This window comes from Podarcis cretensis (genome assembly GCF_951804945.1).
Source record: "Podarcis cretensis genome assembly, chromosome: 5".
NCBI classification, from domain to species: domain Eukaryota; kingdom Metazoa; phylum Chordata; class Lepidosauria; order Squamata; family Lacertidae; genus Podarcis; species Podarcis cretensis.
The window spans coordinates 26,166,989-26,184,090 of NC_137174.1; the positions used below are offsets into that span (position 1 = coordinate 26,166,989).

The window sequence follows — 17,102 nt, forward strand, 5'->3', positions numbered from 1 at the left end:
CTTTAAAGGAAACTTCCAACTCAAACTGTAACCCCTTCCAAACCCATTTATATTTCATACTATGAACAAGAGTTAGTGATTGTGGTTTTACTACAAAAATCTACAGGTTTCACAAAAAGAAAAAGATACACTCTCGAAGGGGATAAATACTTAAGCAATAGATTTATTCTCTTTGATCTCTACAAGAGGGAGTATCAGCTGAACAAGAGCTCTAGGAATTTTACTCAGCCTTACAGAAATGCAGTTGTGGTTAGCCAAATAAAGACCTCCAGTTGCCTGGGAAACCAAACCAATCTTGCTAGACTCGAGAATTTCAATATATACTTTCAAAGTGAAATATATTTTAGGCATAATGACTATCAAACAAATCTTGAAGGTACATTTATCTGAATTTCTCTTCTGCCTGATCTTCAGAGTTCAGAGCAGGTTACACATATATTTATAGTGCTAAAAATATAAAGATGATTTCAGATTGCTTTAAGTAAAGCAGCAGCGGCAGCAAGACAGACTGGGAAAAAGACTCTTAGAAAAGAAAAAGTGAAAGCACTGCTAAAAGAAGGACAGGGGGATTTATAGAGAAAATTAATTTATTTTTGTCTGTCTTCAAGTACAGAATATTATTCCCCTACATCATTATATTTGAAAGATCTTTATCCAGAATTTGTCCCTCTGAAAAAAATCAAAAGAATTTATACAGGCCACACATCTAGCAGTCTTTATAAGTAATCTAAATCAGAGTTTAACAATGTGGCTTAGTGAAATGAATTATATTAAAGTTGCAAGATATTCTTCACTTTTCACCAGGTATCATCATTGCCAGTTTAGTTTTAAATATTTTCTTTGATGAATAGCCAAAGGCAGCTACAACACAGCCCATCTGCAACTTCAAGCAGATCATTCAATTGCAGCTAGAAGCTCTCCTGTGGTAAGAGGAAACAAGCACAGTGCCTTATGCAGCAGCTGTAACCACAGAATGCAAGGAGATAACCACTAAAAAGCAAATGCAGGAAGCAATTGGAAGTTGTGAAATTTTTCACAGCAGTATCTCAGAACCCTGCTTTAGAAGAGCTATTCAGAGTTGCATTTACTTTTTCAGTAAATTACAATTCTCAACCTAGGCAATCCAAATTCAGCACCCTATGTAAGTTATCCAAACTGAACAAAAGCACATTTTCTGGATTATGCAAAGCCATTCTGCTCTCCAGACTATGAAGCCCACCTCCAGGCATGGGAAATTTTAGCATTTCTTCAGCTTCTGAAATATCAGCGGGCATTGCTCACACATATTTCAGCATATCCTTGCAGCAATAAGGGCTATTTAAAAAGTTTATTCTTCCTCAATTCTACCCCCAATATCATATTCTACCTATCCCAACAACAGAAGCAACTGCTACTGTGGCAAGTGTTTTTTCATGGAAATAATTCTACAATACCTGTTCTGACCAAAAGCTTTTATTTCTGTTTCATGTTCACGTAAGTGAGGACACTAGTTGAAGAGTTTGTTAAATGCAGACAACCATTCATGAAGATACAAAATATCCTCTGCATCATATATTACTTTGCTACATTTATGAGTACATACTTCAGGTGACTAAACTACCTTGAGGCCTACCAGGGAAAAAGATGGGGTATAAATATATAGTAATAATAATGAAAACCTGCAGCTCTGATTCCAACTATTTCCAATCTACAATTCCAGATTTTAAATTAACATGCTACTGTTCTATTGGTTATGACTTTAAAAACTGAATTTCAGCAAAATTGCATGTAGTTAAAACAATGGGTTCAGTGGAGGGTGGGATTACCAAAGTCATTTTTCCAGGAACCCCAACCATCTTTTTTTTAAAAAAATTGTCACACCCATAAAGCTGAACGCTCATTTGTTAAAAGCACACAAGTTGCAGGCTTACTGTATCAAATTGCAAGCAAGAACTTGTTTCTACATCATTTCACGATTTAAAGCAGATAGAAGAAGAAGAAAAAGTCACTGTCCTCAAATATAATTGTGATATTGGAATTGTGATAAATGTGATATTGGAAGACTTGGCGTTTGAGCATAATACAAAATATTGCAATGGTCTCATTTCACCTGCATCAGAAGTTTGTTGCCTATTTACAAAGGATGCCGTACTCCCTTTAAGTTAAACTCTAATTAAATAAACACAAGCAATTTACCCCTTGTGTCACTGGGAGACTAAACAAGCCAAAGCTTGGTTCGTCATGTACAAACCCAAACAAAGAGCAGAAACCAAGGTCTATCAAATCAGCACAAGCTCAGGTTGCGCATAATGTCAAACAAGGAACAGAAGAGCAGCAAAGCATTCATCTTTGTTAGAGCAGTCTTGTTTTAAGACTATAATTTAAGGTTGCAGGTGAACTAGGCTATTGTGAGCCTTGCAGAAAGTTAAATGCTTTTGAATACTATCCCAATAATAATAAACAAGTTATACTTACTATACTATTCATTTCTGAAGAATCATAACTTCCACATGGATGGACACTTCCAATGGGCTCCAACCCTTCTTCATCCCACATATAGGTTCCATCAGAGCTATCAGATGGAGAAAGCTCAAAGGAAGAGCCAGCTCTGTAGTCCATGTCAGAGGAAATCACATTGCTCCCAGCAGGATGTTTTGCACTTTCACTCTTGTCATCTACTATTTAAATTAAAGCAAAAGCAAGACGTTAACATTATACACAAACTCTCAAAATTTGCAATTTACATGCTGCATTACCTACGTGCAGTTATCAAGAGTCGCCTCAGTTTCTCTCTCTGTAAAGGTAAAGGAACCCCCCACCGTTAGGTCCAGTCGCGGACAACTCTGGGGTTGCGGTGCTCATGTCACTTTACTGTCCAAGGGAGCCAGCGTACAGCTTCCGGGTCATGTGGCCAGCATGACTAAGCCGCTTCTGGCGAAGCAGAACACCGCACGGAAACAATGTTTACCTTCCCGCCAGAGCAGTACCTATTTATCTATTTGCACTTTGATGTGCCTTTGAACTGCTAGGTTGGCAGGAGCAGGGACCGAGCAACGGGAGCTCACCCCATTGAGGGGATTCAAACCGCCGACCTTCTGATCAGCAAGCCCTAGGCTCTGTGGTTTAGACCACAGCATCACCCACATGCCTTCTCTCTCTAATATTTCTAAAGAGTAAATATTCCAATGCAAATAGTTTAAGAGTTTTGTAAAGCAGGTCGGCCAGCAAAGTTACAAACATATTCAAGAGTGGCAAGCTCACAATACTTTGTAACTTAACTAAGCTACATAGTTCTTTCCTGTTGATATTATTAATAATTACTATTTTTATTTTCATTAACCTTCACCCCAATATTTCAGGATGGGTTACAACAATTAAAACACAATATTAACATTGGATGCTGAGAAAGTGGACCTAGTCATGAGTTCCAGTAAGAATTGGCAGATTAGCAAATACTGTTCTGTTGTTCAGAACCTCCTCCCAAACTAGATGGAACCTCATGTTAAAAACATTTTATATGTTCCACTGGAGTAAGCAGAAGTCAATTGTCTCCCCTTTTCAAATTTCAGACGCAACCAAGGAGAAGAAACAGGACTCCGTCCTTGAATCTTGACCCTTGCTGTTGTTGGAATAATAAAGATACAGATTACCTCTTATATTCTGATCACAACTACAAGCATTCCATCTGTCAACACTTTCTAAGAAATTGTTTAATTTATAAAGCAAACATACCAAAACCTACTGATATTAATTTACTTCTAGGATCACAGCTTAACTCATGGTTTGAGTGTTTTATAGTATAAACTATTTTTCTTTTGGTGCAAAACATGGCTAAGAGAACATGAGGCAAGACTTTAAGTTTCTAAAATTAGCCCTTCCGAAACAGACATAACTGATACAGGGTGGTATATAAATCAAATAAATAATAACAATGATAGCTTGCCATAGTTTCTTCTGCCACAAATGTTAGACTGTTGCACCTAAACTGCTTCTTATAAAGTATTAAGTACTATGTCACAGTTTAAAGCACTAATAAACTCCATAGACTTCAGTAGGTACAAGCTAGGCATTTGCTTTTTACTCTTCCATCAAATTAAAGAGGGCTTAAACTTTGGTCAAATTTGGCTAGATCAGGCACATTATTTTAACACAGAATTTGCATCTGCACACTGTCCACTAGCATGATGGCACTAAGAATCCAGGAAGATGAACAGCAATCAATGGTAGAACAGCTTCATAGTTACCTTGTTTGAGGAGACGTACAAATTAGCTGCTTGGTGGTAGCATTAGGACAATTAAAAATAGTTCTGAAATAGAGCCAAGTTTCTTAGTGCCACTGTATATAGAACTAGTTAATAATGTGTTTGTGGACAAAACACATTGGGGAAAACTTCCTCCAGAGCACCTAAGTCCAAGAAATAACTTGTTTTTTCGTCTAAAACTGGCTGTGCGTGTATCCTACTCTTTAAACATACATAGAAAAACTAATAAAATTTTGAACAATCAATAAAACCTATTGGTAGACTTCTTCACATATTTGTTATTTTTAATCTAACCAAAAAAATTAATGCACACTATTAGGTGACAAAATAGTAGTGGCAATACTGTAAGAGCTTAGGTTCCCATTTTCAAAGAAAAAAACATAACATATATTTACCAGACACACGTATATTCAGCCATTCATCAGAATTACAGTTGGATCTTTCACTTTTCTTAAGAGACAAAATCTGATCTAGTGGTATTCCATTGCCATGCTCCAGCTCTTGAACAGAAACCACTTCTTCTTGAATTGTTATTGGTCGGTTGGGATCTTCTAGATCTATGAAGTCATCACTAAAGTCTTCGCTCAGATCATTTTTCTCAGAAGAGGACAAGGAAGATATAGATATTTCATCGCCATCGCCATCCATGCTAATAATTTTATCTACATTATTATGTACAGTTTCTCCATCTTCAGTTCTTTCACTGTTTTGCATTCCTTTTGCATCAACTCCTCCACTGCTATTTGTTGAAATCAAGTCCTCCTCTGTGCAGTTTTCGGTATCTTTACTTGTGCTGCCATCCACAGGGATCTTTCTCCCCAAATGTTGGTTGCTAGGCTTCAATAAAGATGGACGGGCTGTTCTAAATCTGAGAGAAGGTGCATCCCCAGAGCCATTGGATAGTGGTTGTTTTTTCAAACCAGGGGGAGCTAAAGCAGCATATGATCTAGAAAACCCATATCTTAATGGTTCATTGCCATTGGGCATATCCAACTGCCGTGCACTTCTTGACAATAGATTTGACCTCTGAGATGCTCTAATAGTTAAGTGTTGGTTTTGATAAGGCCTTGTAAGATCCACAGCTCTGTTAAAAGAGTGTGACCTAGTTAGGGTTGCAGGGGGAAAGATAGAGCTTTGAATGGAATGTGAAAAGCTTTGTGACCTAACCATTTTTTCACAAGATTTATCATTGTCAGTCAATTTTGCCAAACTCTCCCCTGAGCTGCTCCTGGTGGCAGTAGAATTACCTCTATTCCTCTGCAAGCCTATAGTTGAACGGTTCCCACAAATTCCATTCAAGTGTGATTTTGGAGCATGAAGTCCAGAAAATGAAGTTCTGCCTAACAAGGAACTTTTACTGTACTTAGCAGAACTAGACAGCCCAGGCAAAACCTTTTGGTTTAATTCTTCGGTAGGTGACACAAACATGCTGTTTTGCTTAGCTAGTTTTGACAAGGTGTTGCTTGAACCCACCCTGAGCACTTCTTTACCAACTGCTCCTTCAGACTGAGGGCACTTTTCAGAATCTGTCAGCCTTTCATTGGAATTATGACTAGAGTCAGATTCACTGCTGATCTGATCACCCAGTTGGTATTTATTTGATTTTCGCCAGTTAAAAGAGAAGGAAGACATACGAATAGTGCCATTGTGCTTGCCAAAACTTTTGTCAACGCTCCGAGTATTCCCTGATAAATTAACAGCTGTCCCATTTGGGATGGTCTGTAGCATATTTCCAGCAGGTTTTGTTCCATACTTTGGTAACCTGGAAACCAATGATGTCCTGATATGACTTTTCTCTTCCATTAGCTATAGTCCTTCCATGAGATATTGTCCTTTAACATTACTTGACTCTAGAAAGAGAAGGAAAGAGAAAAAGATGAAAATGTTAACTGCACAACCGTGATTACAGAGTGTATACACAGTGTATTATATAAATCTGACCTGACATCCTTAAAGGAGCAACTATCTGTTTACTGAAACAACTCAAATACATTTACAATGAATAGAATCTTCTTACACAGGAACAAGTATTTCAGAAAGAGACCCATGTAAATCTGCCAAATGCAATTTTACCACAGTTACGCTAGAAAAGCGGAGAAGACAGGTGTAGGAACTAGTTCATGGATATAATAAAGTTGGCAAAGGGTGATGATCTGGGGATAAATCTGAAGTAAACATGGGAGGTTTCATCAAAATGCATCATATATCCAACTTCTTCAGAAGCCATCCTGTGGGCTGCTGCCAATACAAATCATTGACCACAGAATCTTTCCAAATGTCACCTCAATACACTTTTAATATCAAGTGTTGTCACCAAGTAAGCACTGCTACCTGCTCAAGAGTCTACACTGATGCATGTAGCTCAGGATTATATTTTGTATTTCCAAGAACTCCACAACAACAGTTACAATTCATCCACACAATATCTAAGCTGTTGAGAGCACAGGCAGAAAGATAGAAACACTTTCATTAAACGGAAGCCAAGCATTGCGCAGGATCAGCTGTTCCATTTGAAAGAGAATAAAGGCATTCCTGTGAATACAAGCCCAGAACATAATGTATGAGGTGGCAACACTGATCTAATCTACCAATATTCTTGTAAAGTATTAATTCCATATATTGAAAATGGCTTGAAACTGTGGAGGGCCTTATCGGTAGTGGCACCCACCCTGTTGAATGGCCTCCCATCAATTGTCAATGAGATGGGTAATAACCTTCAGGAGACATCTGAAGGCAGCCCTGGTTAAGGAATCTTTTTAAGGTTTAATGTTTTTACTGTGTACGCAAATGGGTAAAATACTATAGGCTTTCAGTGAGCATGTCATGAGAAGCTTGGGTACCATACTTGATAAGTTTTTAACTACTGTTTGTAACTGCAAAACTAAGGAGACAACAAAATGGAAGCATTTTACTCTTAAGCATTCCAATCATGTTAACATGCATGCATAAAATTTCATTTTTGGACTTTGAATTCTACACTTTTTTATTTGTGTACACAAGAGCTCAGGGCTTATGATGAATGGTAACATAATTACTGCTGTGTGTACCAAAACTACACATACATCAAGTACAGTATAATAAAATAAAACTGCCCTAGCAAGTAGCTTGGGCTGCTCCATGCTTGAGGCACTGCCAGCATTTTTTGCATCTGAAACAGCTAAATGCTATCCTTCATATCTAATAAGTAGAAACTCCTTATACTGGTAACTTGCTACCTTGGACTTCATTTCACTTAGATTAGTAAGTAATTTTTGAACTAGAAATGGGTCACCTAAAGCTCTATAAATCCTTATCAGCTTTGATCATAAGCTCTTATAGCAAGTGTACAAAAATCAACTGCCACAGGAAAACATTTATAACCAAAGCAGATAATAGGTATCCAATAACCTTGATGCACTGCTTTATGCATTCCATTATACTTTAAAAATCTAAATATTAAAGAAGGCTATGGTTTACAAATAGCTTACAGTAACAACTGAACAGTCAAATCAATCGCCATCCAATGTATGTACTCTAGTTTCCAGCTAGTTATGACCTACATTCCTTCATGAGAATGTAGGTCACATGAAAAAGCCATATTTTCAATGTAGCACTGTAAAAACTGATATAGGCAAGGTTCATTCATCTCCTCTTCCAATCAGAAAGACAGTAAGTCTTTCTCCATCCTGCCACAGTCAGTTACCTATGCTGGGTGCACCTCAAATATAGTTTGGGAAGGAAAGATGCAGTCACCATACCAGAGCCAGCACTTGGAGATCTTTCAAACTTATCAGAATGGAATGTTTACTCACCCTTAGCCACCAGGTGTGTAAATAATTCCAAATACACTGTTGACCAAAATTAACCATCTAAATTAAAAATCACTATTATGATTGCCTGGGAAGTTGGTCCCATACAAATATAATCCGGCTAAGTTTTATGTCTGTTTGTTTTTATTTTGATTGATACAAAGAAACAAGCAATAATTAAGTGAAGCTTTAACACCCCTATCCTTCACTAATGTACTCTCTCTTGTGCTTATTCGAGTAGTAGTGTTTCCATTGTTAAAGCACTCTGATAACATACTTGAACATAGAGGGGGAATAGATTGTTTTTAAAAAGTGAATCATTTTTGTGCTATGAGGCATATGTAGTTCTGAGATCAATATATTACAGTGTGTAATGTGTTACTGATACATATTTTACAATGGAACATAGGAAACAAGTCTACTGGCTATTCCACAATCCTTTGCTAAGGAGAAACACAAAGAAAAACTAAAGAATGTTTGCAGCATTCTGTAATCAAGTCGGGTACAATAACTACAATATTGTTTGCTGCTGACGCCTACACGGTAAGTTTAATTATGAGATGGGGAAAAGTGTTCCAGCATTAGCTAAACCCAATTAGTCTTTGCTAGAATGCAACCCAGAGACAGAACACTTCCTTTTTTTTAATGGACTACTGAATCCTAGCACTTATAATCTGACACATGTAAACATCCACTTGCCTGGTGATTTCCGATGATCATCAACAAAAACAGTCAACATCTGTGATGAAGAACAACAGTTGACCAGGCAGGGAATCTTTATAAATTTATACTGAATCTAGCAGTGTAAGACTGGAATTATTAAAAAATATGAATTAACCAGCACCTTCACTGACCAAATTCAATAGGTTAGGTTTATTGAATACAACTGAACCAACTATGTCAACTAAACATTTTGGATAAAACAATCTGGCCAATATTTAGCATCTTTAGATACTATTAATTTAAATGGAAGAGTCTGGCAACTGCTGAAATCCTCCAGCAGCAGGCATAAATCCATTTAACTTTAGTTGGATCATGCTCTATGTTTATAGACATTGGGAGTTGTCCCCCACCATTATACAGGAACTACCAATAAGCCTGTGAGAAAGTGATTTTACAACTTTCACTGGCATTCACAAGAGCAGAGTAGCCCTTAACTTTTGTACATTGTTTGTTTGCCTAAGTTTATAGACTGAATACTGATAAGATGGTGGTAGTGTGGCCAGGCAGCTCAATTCCAGGAATTGGTGAAACAGCTTGTTCTGGATGAGGTAGTACTCCTCCTGCAGTGGCATGTATGTAGCTTAACCCCATGTTGTCAATGGAGGCTCAGGGGGCCTTGGAGTACCTATTTCCAGATGTGGCTCACTCACCAGCTAAAGCTGTTCCTGAACGGATGGTTTGGCATGAGTGCCATATACTCTGGTGACCTCACATTTGGATTACTGCAACTCTAAGTGGGGCTGACCATGAAAATGGTCCAGAAGCTATAGCAAGTGTAGAATGCTGCTGCTTGGTTATTAACTGGGAAAGTAAGATGGGAGCATAGAACAATGCTCTTAAAACCATTGTAATAGCTGCCTGTGGGCTGCTAGGCCTTAACGACTTGGAGTCTAAATATCTGCTGGAGCACCTCCTAGATACAAGACAACTCAATCAACAAAAAGCAGGGGGTTCTGCTTGTGGCCCCCACTAAAAATCATAGCTCAGGACATACAACAGGGTATTTTTCACGGTAGCACCCTGACTTGAAACACCCTCTTCCCAGAATTGTTTCTCCTATGTCCTTTGAAGACAGTCTTGTATTTTAATATTTCAAATTTGGGAGATACATAAGCACTTAAATACATATGAGGTGTTCATCAGAACAACAGCCAAGAACCCAATGGTTTGTAATGTTTTATATTAGCATTTTTCCAAATGTAACCCTGAACTGAACAGGTTTATCATATTATGTTCAGAAAATTGAGACACTCAGTCACTAACCATCAAGCAGGTAAGCTTCCAGACAGAATCAGTTACTTCTCATTCACTTTTGTTACAAATGTATTATGTTAACAGGATTTTTTTAAAAAGCTTTTAAGGTGTTATAGGACAGCTTTTAAAATCATCACACATTGTCTCCATCTTCTCATTTATGTTGCTCATTGACACACCTGGACAATATTGTAAGATCTGGTTGCAAGGACTGTCTTGTGCTACATTTGACACTGCTTTGGACCAAATGGGCCTTAATTCCTGCCCGATTAGGAATCATTTGAAGCAATGCAGAACTCATTACCATTGACAAAATTATTTCTTATAGCACCTGGTATTTCTTGATTTGCATTCATTTTCTCTTCAATATCAGTTCAACAGCACCCTTTGCTAGTGCTACTCAGATAAAATATATTCTGAAGTAGATATCAACCATATGGATTATCTACTGTGGCCAGCTAGCAAGGGAGAGTAGGATCTCACCATCTGTAGAGATTCCTTACACTTATAGTGAGGAATCTTTTGCCCATATCCCAAAAATACCCTGTCAAGAGTTGTACACACATGGCTTTCCTCATGCTGCCTGAACATATTCACAGAAGCAGAACTGAGCACAAAGAAACTAAATCTGGATTGTGGGCAATAGGGAACATATTGCATTGGCACAGCTAACATCCACACCATAAGGAATGCTCAAAAACAACAAACAGTTGCTGTCTTGTCCTGAAAAAGGTGATGAGAGAAAGGGAATGGCGTTCCTCATGAATGTTTGGGTTTCATATTATGTTCTCTTTTACTAAATTCCAAGTGCTAGACTGAATCCTAGCACTAGCCTTTAAGGCAACCTTTCTCAACCTTTGGTCTCCAGATGTTGTTGGACTACAATTCCCATCATCTATAGCTAGAAAGACCAGTGGTCCAACAACATCTGGGGAGCCAAGGCTGAGAAAGGCTGCTTTGTGACACAACCCTTTTTTTCTTTTTAAATTTCATTTCTTTCGTTCATTTTTTGGTTACTATTGCTATTACAATTTTACAGCCTAGAATTACAAATGTTATTAATGTACTACATCCTGAAAAATGTGAATGCTCATCTCATGATGGAACTTGCCAAGAACTGCTAGGCACCAGATGACACTGCAAATCATTAGAAAGATAGTAATGATGCTAGCCTTCAAAGAGGCTAACGGACAGCCCAGATTCCATCTGTTACTTCTTCTGTTTGATCCTCTAAAGAAAAGACACAACAATCTGAACTACAACATTTACTTCTAGGGACCAAATAAAGACTTCCATATCCCTAATACAAGAGGTATGCCTTCTTATGCTAAGAGACATAATGATTTCTGCAGGGATCCGAACACTTCTAAAATAATTCTTAACTTTCCTAGAAATATTAAAGATTAACATTGTTTTGAGGACTACTACTTCAAAACCTATACTCAGCAACATTAACAGCATTTCTTATGGGCAACAATGAAGAAACTACCCTTCTTGCCACTAAGACAAAGTGGATGGAATTCAACACAATGTTAAGGAGATTGTTCTATCAGCACAAGTATTTCTATTTGCCCAACCGAACAATTTCCCCTCTCCTCCCACTGCATGCTATTTTGGGGGCTTTCCCAGACCTCCAGTGTAAATTGGGGGAGCAGAGGGGGAGTCCTGCTATGTTAGTGGGAGTCATTGCACTGACCTGCTAAAAGATCAGGGGTTAGCTGAATCCAGCTCAGTATTATTAATAATGTAACTTAAGGAAACTACTGTTTGTGAGTAGTAGAAATCTATCCATGCTGTTACCTTCTGAACATGACATTAAATAAATTAAATTTAGTATTTTTAATTGCTTTTATCAGTTGTGCAATGATTATCATTACTGCTTTCTGACACAGTGCTCAAGTACCAACCTGGCTGCAGAGACCACACCCAGGGAGACTCTCATCTCAGGAACCAGAACCCCTTTAAAGAACTATAACCCAATCTATGCTGTGTCAGCAACCCATCCAACCAATTTCAATAGACTTTGGTGTACTTTGCAGAGGACCAGGCTGTTAGTCCTGTATAATTTCTAATCATTTACTTATCCAACAATTTTTAAAATACATACATCAGACAAACGAGGAGATCCAATTACACACAGAGCGATCCAATTACACACAGAGAGACACTCTCTATATATGGACAAAATCTGCCCTCTCTAGTTTCAGTAAGTTGAAATAAACTCCAACTGTGTACTAGCACCAAATGGGAGTGCAGGAAGCTTTTGTATGGATGAGCCCTTAGAGGTTACAGCTGAATGTCAATCCACTGTGAGAAACCTGAGAGATTGCTCACCAGATTACCAGAGAGGTTTTCCCCCTTTTAAGACCGGCAATAGAGATAAAATCATACTGCCTTCTACAACCCTATCATACATCCAAGCATAACATTTTTGCTTATAATTAATAACCCACACCACAGTTTGTGCTTCCAAATGTAAAACTGGCAAACCATGGCTTAGAATTGCTTATTTGTTTTCATTTACTGTTTAGCACTTATCTTCATAAATTCACTTCCAGCTCCACAAATCATCAACAAACTACATTTATGGCTGCTGCTCAGTCTCAAGAGGCTGTTGCACTATGAACTCATACTTAATGGCAACCACAGCTGGGGCAAGCTTGTCAGTGCAAACCAGTTTAAAACAATGTTCCTATATCCCAAAACACAAAGTCAGTGAGCAAACATGGGTTCAGATATAAAAACAACCCATGAATTGCCATGTCAGCTGAATTCAGCCTCAGTCTCTCCCAAACAGATTGAATTGTTTGACGCCTGCCTGACCCCTCTCCTTATACCAGCTGTCAGGAAGCAGAAGGGACAAGACAGCAGAGAAGGACCAGGGAAAAGTCATACAAAACCATTGAAAAGAAGACTGTGGCAAGAATTTGAGTGTGTGAAAAAGTAACCATGAATGTTGTTATCCTCAAGTTTCAGAAATTCTCTCAAATGGACTGAATGGTGAACTTATGTTCCAACTATTTGGAAAAAAATTAAATACTGTTCATTATTAGTTCAACATCACTTTCCATTTGCAAAGTGCTTTACAAACATTCTGCCTTTTATCCTCACAATAGCAGTAGGAGAGAATGGGCTGAGAAGTGATGACTTGCCCAAGGTCAGAGAGCTTCAAAGTCTGAAACATAAGAAAACAAAGAAAGACACTCAATATTACCTTCCCTGACGGGACAAGCTTATAATGAGTCATTGTATGTTTGAAATGAGGATAAACACAGTAGCACTCCTTCAGTCACCAGCCCAGGTACAGAAGCAGCAGCCTTTGTCTGTTTTTAAGCAATATGGAGATGTCATCCGGCCTTTAAAGCCGGAAGAAGTGTTACCTGGCCACACGCACATATACATGCCCCCACCCTAGCATAAAAAGGACACCCCTACAGGAACACTATTAGGCAGGAAACACTGCCGCAAGGCCACCTCCTGGCTCACACCATCAAAGGTGGATTGAGAAAGGCCTGCAGTCAGGACCAGTGCTCGACTCCTGCCAGGTCTCCCCAGCATCTCTTTTCAAGGCCTGGGCTAAATCCAGGAACACATGCTGTAGGCAACCATGATCAAGCACAAACTGAATTCCCCTCACCCTGCATAAACTAGGGGGTCCCCAAAAAGCTCAGGGACAAGGCTTCCCGGGCAGAGCTAGGGCGTTTCTCCGAGCAGATTTGAGCCCAGGCATCTCCCTCCCTCCCTCCATCAACCGGAGGGTTAGCATATCTGCTCCCCGACGCAGCAGTTAAGTACGCCCTCCCCGCTCTCTCTCCAAGACACGACACGAGCATCTCCTAAGCCTGGTTTTTCTTTAAGGAGAGAGAGAGAGAGAGAGAGAGAGAGAGAGAGAGAGCTGGCTAGTGGTCACGACGGTGATGCAGCATCTTCGTCTCCTGCACAGTCACACGGCCGTGCAGCCAATCGCGCCCACCGAAGAACCACGAGATTCGCAGATGGGGGGGGGGGGGAGAGAAGAGAGGTCAGAAGCCCCCCTTCCTGGGGGGAGGGAGAGAGAGAGAGAGAGATGGGGCGAAGGTACCAGCTGTCCGCTGACTCAGCCCACGAGCAGGGAGGCCCCTCGCTGCCCCCCCCCCTCGCCCCGCCAACCTTATAATGCGGGAGAGGATGTTGGAAAGGGTATGGGGAGGGGGGAGTCCCGGCTCCTTCCTCCTCCTCATCACCCCCCCCCCGTCCTTTCAGCCGGCTCTTTACTCTCCATCTCGACACACCCGCGGCTGACACTCACCCAAGGGCGAGGCGGGGAGGGAGGAGCAGCGCCTTGCAGGTGGCGGGTGGGCCTCGCCCGGCGTCCCTCAGCGTACCGGCAGTGTTGGGAGAGGGGGAATAGCGGTCGCAGCCTCGGTCGCTCTCTCTCCCTCACTCGCTCGCTCGCAGCCGGCCAGCGTCCTCCGAGGAACCCGCCTCCCTTCATGCACACGCCCCGGAACTCGCAGCCGGCCTCCTGCCCCATCCGCTGAGGCGGCGGCGGACAGCTGACGCTGACGTAATGCGGCAGACAGTGCGCACGCGTGTTGTTGCCGCAGCCGAGCGCCGTTTCGCTTTGTAGGCCTGCGCCCTTCCTCCTCCCCCATTCTTCTATCACTTGTCTCGCGCTGCACAGTTACTGGGCAAGGAGTGCGCGCGCCGCTCGTGCTTCGGCCCAATCCCGACGTTCCGAAGGTGGAAACCCCGCCCCCTTTCCCCGCGACAACGGCTTTTCCCGCCCAAATTCAAACCGGCGGTCGTAGCGATTGTCCGGTGGCTTGATCCAAAAGTCCATAGAATCATACGAATTGAAAGGGACCCCCAGGGTCATCTAGTCCAACCCCCTGCAAGGCAGGAATCTCAACTAGCTCGTGCATACATGACACAGATGATGGCCGGCCAACCTGTTAGCCGGGATACAGAGTAGATGCGTTGAAATTAATGGCCGTGGCTAACCTAGTCCATTAATTCCAATGGGTCCACTCGTGAGTAAAAGTTGGTATACAATCCAATAACCATTTGCTTTGTGTGGGATGAGATATTCCCCCAGCTAACTGCAAAACATAAAGTTGTCTAATTTATAGTGGAAGACAGAAATGCCTGACGTGCTCTGGTCCATGGGGTCACGAAGAGTCGGACACGACTAAACAACAACAACAATTTATAGTGGCCTTATATACATCACACCCGAAAAGGACACTTCAAATTTTTCTGTTACTTTTCAGGTTCAGACCCAAATTTAGAGAGAGATAAAACACTATCATTTAAATAGAAATATATATCACCTTAGTAAGGAAGGCAGCACCTTGTGCTTCCTTCTCAATCTGTCCAAACAATGCTTGGTGGGGACCCGAAGCCCACCTTTATCTTTAAACCAGGCTTGGCAGCTCCTCAGAAAGAAGACGCCTTTAAAAAGAGGGCTCCCCTAAAGTAATGACCCACCCCACTTTTGCCTACGTACACCCATGAATGGGATTACCTTGCCTCCCCCAAAGCCTTTTGTTTTTCATAGGACATTAGACCAGGAAGGGAATAATAATCTATTTCCCCAAGCCTTTTCCCCTCCTCGTAAGCAAGTTTCACCTAGGAAGTGAGCGTTTATTACCTGCAAATCCCAAAATCAGGGATCCCCTTGAAACAGGTGCCAAAGATTTGTAATCATTTTGTAGCGATTTGTAGGGCCCCCCATGTTTTGTAGCACCCCACAAAGGGAGCAATAGACACTCAAACCCAGGGGTGACGGGGTCCCCCCAAACCCAATGTTGTCCAGTCTGCTTGAAACTAGTGCCAAATTTTGTAACGAAAACCCCGCATTTTGCAGCACCCCACATGTTTGAAACTTTTAAGCTGATAAAAAATATGGTATTGTTGATCAAAATTCACATTTTACAAAGGAATTGTTAAAAAATAATGATAAGTTAATATTTAAGATGTATAAACTATTGTTGGAATAGGAAACAAAGGATGAAATGGTGAAATCAGCAATAATTTGTTGGGCAAGAGATGTGGGTCACAATATAGAAATGGACCTGTGGGAAAAGCTGTGGAAAACAGGGTTGAAATTTATAGTTTGCGGGACGCAGGTGGCGCTGTGGGTTAAAGCCTCAGCGCCTAGGACTTGCCGATCGAAAGGTCGGCGGTTTGAATCCCTGCGGCGGGGTGCGCTCCCGCTGCTCGGTCCCAGCGCCTGCCAACCTAGCAGTTTGAAAGCACCTCCGGGTGCAAGTAGATAAATAGGGACCGCTTACCAGCGGGAAGGTAAACGGCGTTTCCGTGTGCGGCTCTGGCTCGCCAGAGCAGCGATGTCACGCTGGCCACGTGACCCGGAAGTGTCTCCGGACAGCGCTGGCCCCTGGCCTCTTAAGTGAGATGGGCGCACAACCCCAGAGTCTGTCAAGACTGGCCCGTACGGGCAGGGGTACCTTTACCTTTATGCTTTGAAGGAAACTTATATGACACCAAGTAAATTAGCAAAAATATACAAGTCAGAGTCAGGTAATTGTTGGAAATGCAATGAAATGCAAGGAACTTTCTGTCATGTGGTGGATCTGTAGAATAGCAAGGAAAATGGGAAATGATTCATAATGAGTTTTAAAAAAAGTTTAAAAAGTCTAGTCCCAAGAAACCAAACGCTTTCCTTCTAGGTATAAAACTCTTCTCTTTCTTTCTCTCTCAGCCCTAGAACCCAAACTGCAGGTTTTTATTGTTTCTTTTCACATAGTGATCTGGATTGCATCATCCTTATCTGGTGAGCATCTTATCTACCCTGTTCTCTGATCTGGTTTTCTTATTTTAACAATAGGCTCCCATTGCTCATTTGTCAAGAGCAAGACTCTGGCTCCATACTGCCTTAAGGTAAACCCACCGTTATAGTCCTATTGACAGAAAACTGATAGCAAAACCCATAAGAGTTGAATTTCATGTGATTTTTTTCAACATTATGTGCTGCCAGAAGATGTGTGTGTGTGTGTGTGTGTGTTGCCCAGTAGCACCTTAGAGACCAACTAAGTTTGTTCTTGGTATGAGCTTTCGTGTGCATGCACACTTCTTCAGTTCACCACACAGCTAT

At 40.9% G+C, this 17,102-nt stretch overlaps 1 protein-coding gene across 6 annotated transcripts in view; it reads right to left on the reverse strand.

Moving 5' to 3' along the window:
- CCSER2 (coiled-coil serine rich protein 2) overlaps nucleotides 1–14,590 on the reverse strand; it is a 54,992-nt gene extending 40,402 nt beyond the window's left edge. For 2 of the 6 annotated variants that reach the window (XM_079975602.1, XM_079975604.1), the window contains exons 1-3: nucleotides 14,295–14,590; nucleotides 4,637–6,091; nucleotides 2,455–2,657 (exon numbers count right to left, since the gene is read on the reverse strand). In XM_079975602.1, coding sequence (XP_079831728.1) covers nucleotides 2,455–2,657; nucleotides 4,637–6,044 — 1,611 coding nt within the window. In that variant the 5' untranslated portion in view covers nucleotides 6,045–6,091; nucleotides 14,295–14,590. Of the gene's footprint in view, nucleotides 1–2,454; nucleotides 2,658–4,636; nucleotides 6,092–13,104; nucleotides 13,182–14,294 lie in introns of all 6 variants that reach the window. The other 4 variants (XM_079975601.1, XM_079975600.1, XM_079975599.1 and 1 more) reach the window with 4 other exon arrangements.
- Nucleotides 14,591–17,102: the final 2,512 nt, after the last annotated feature.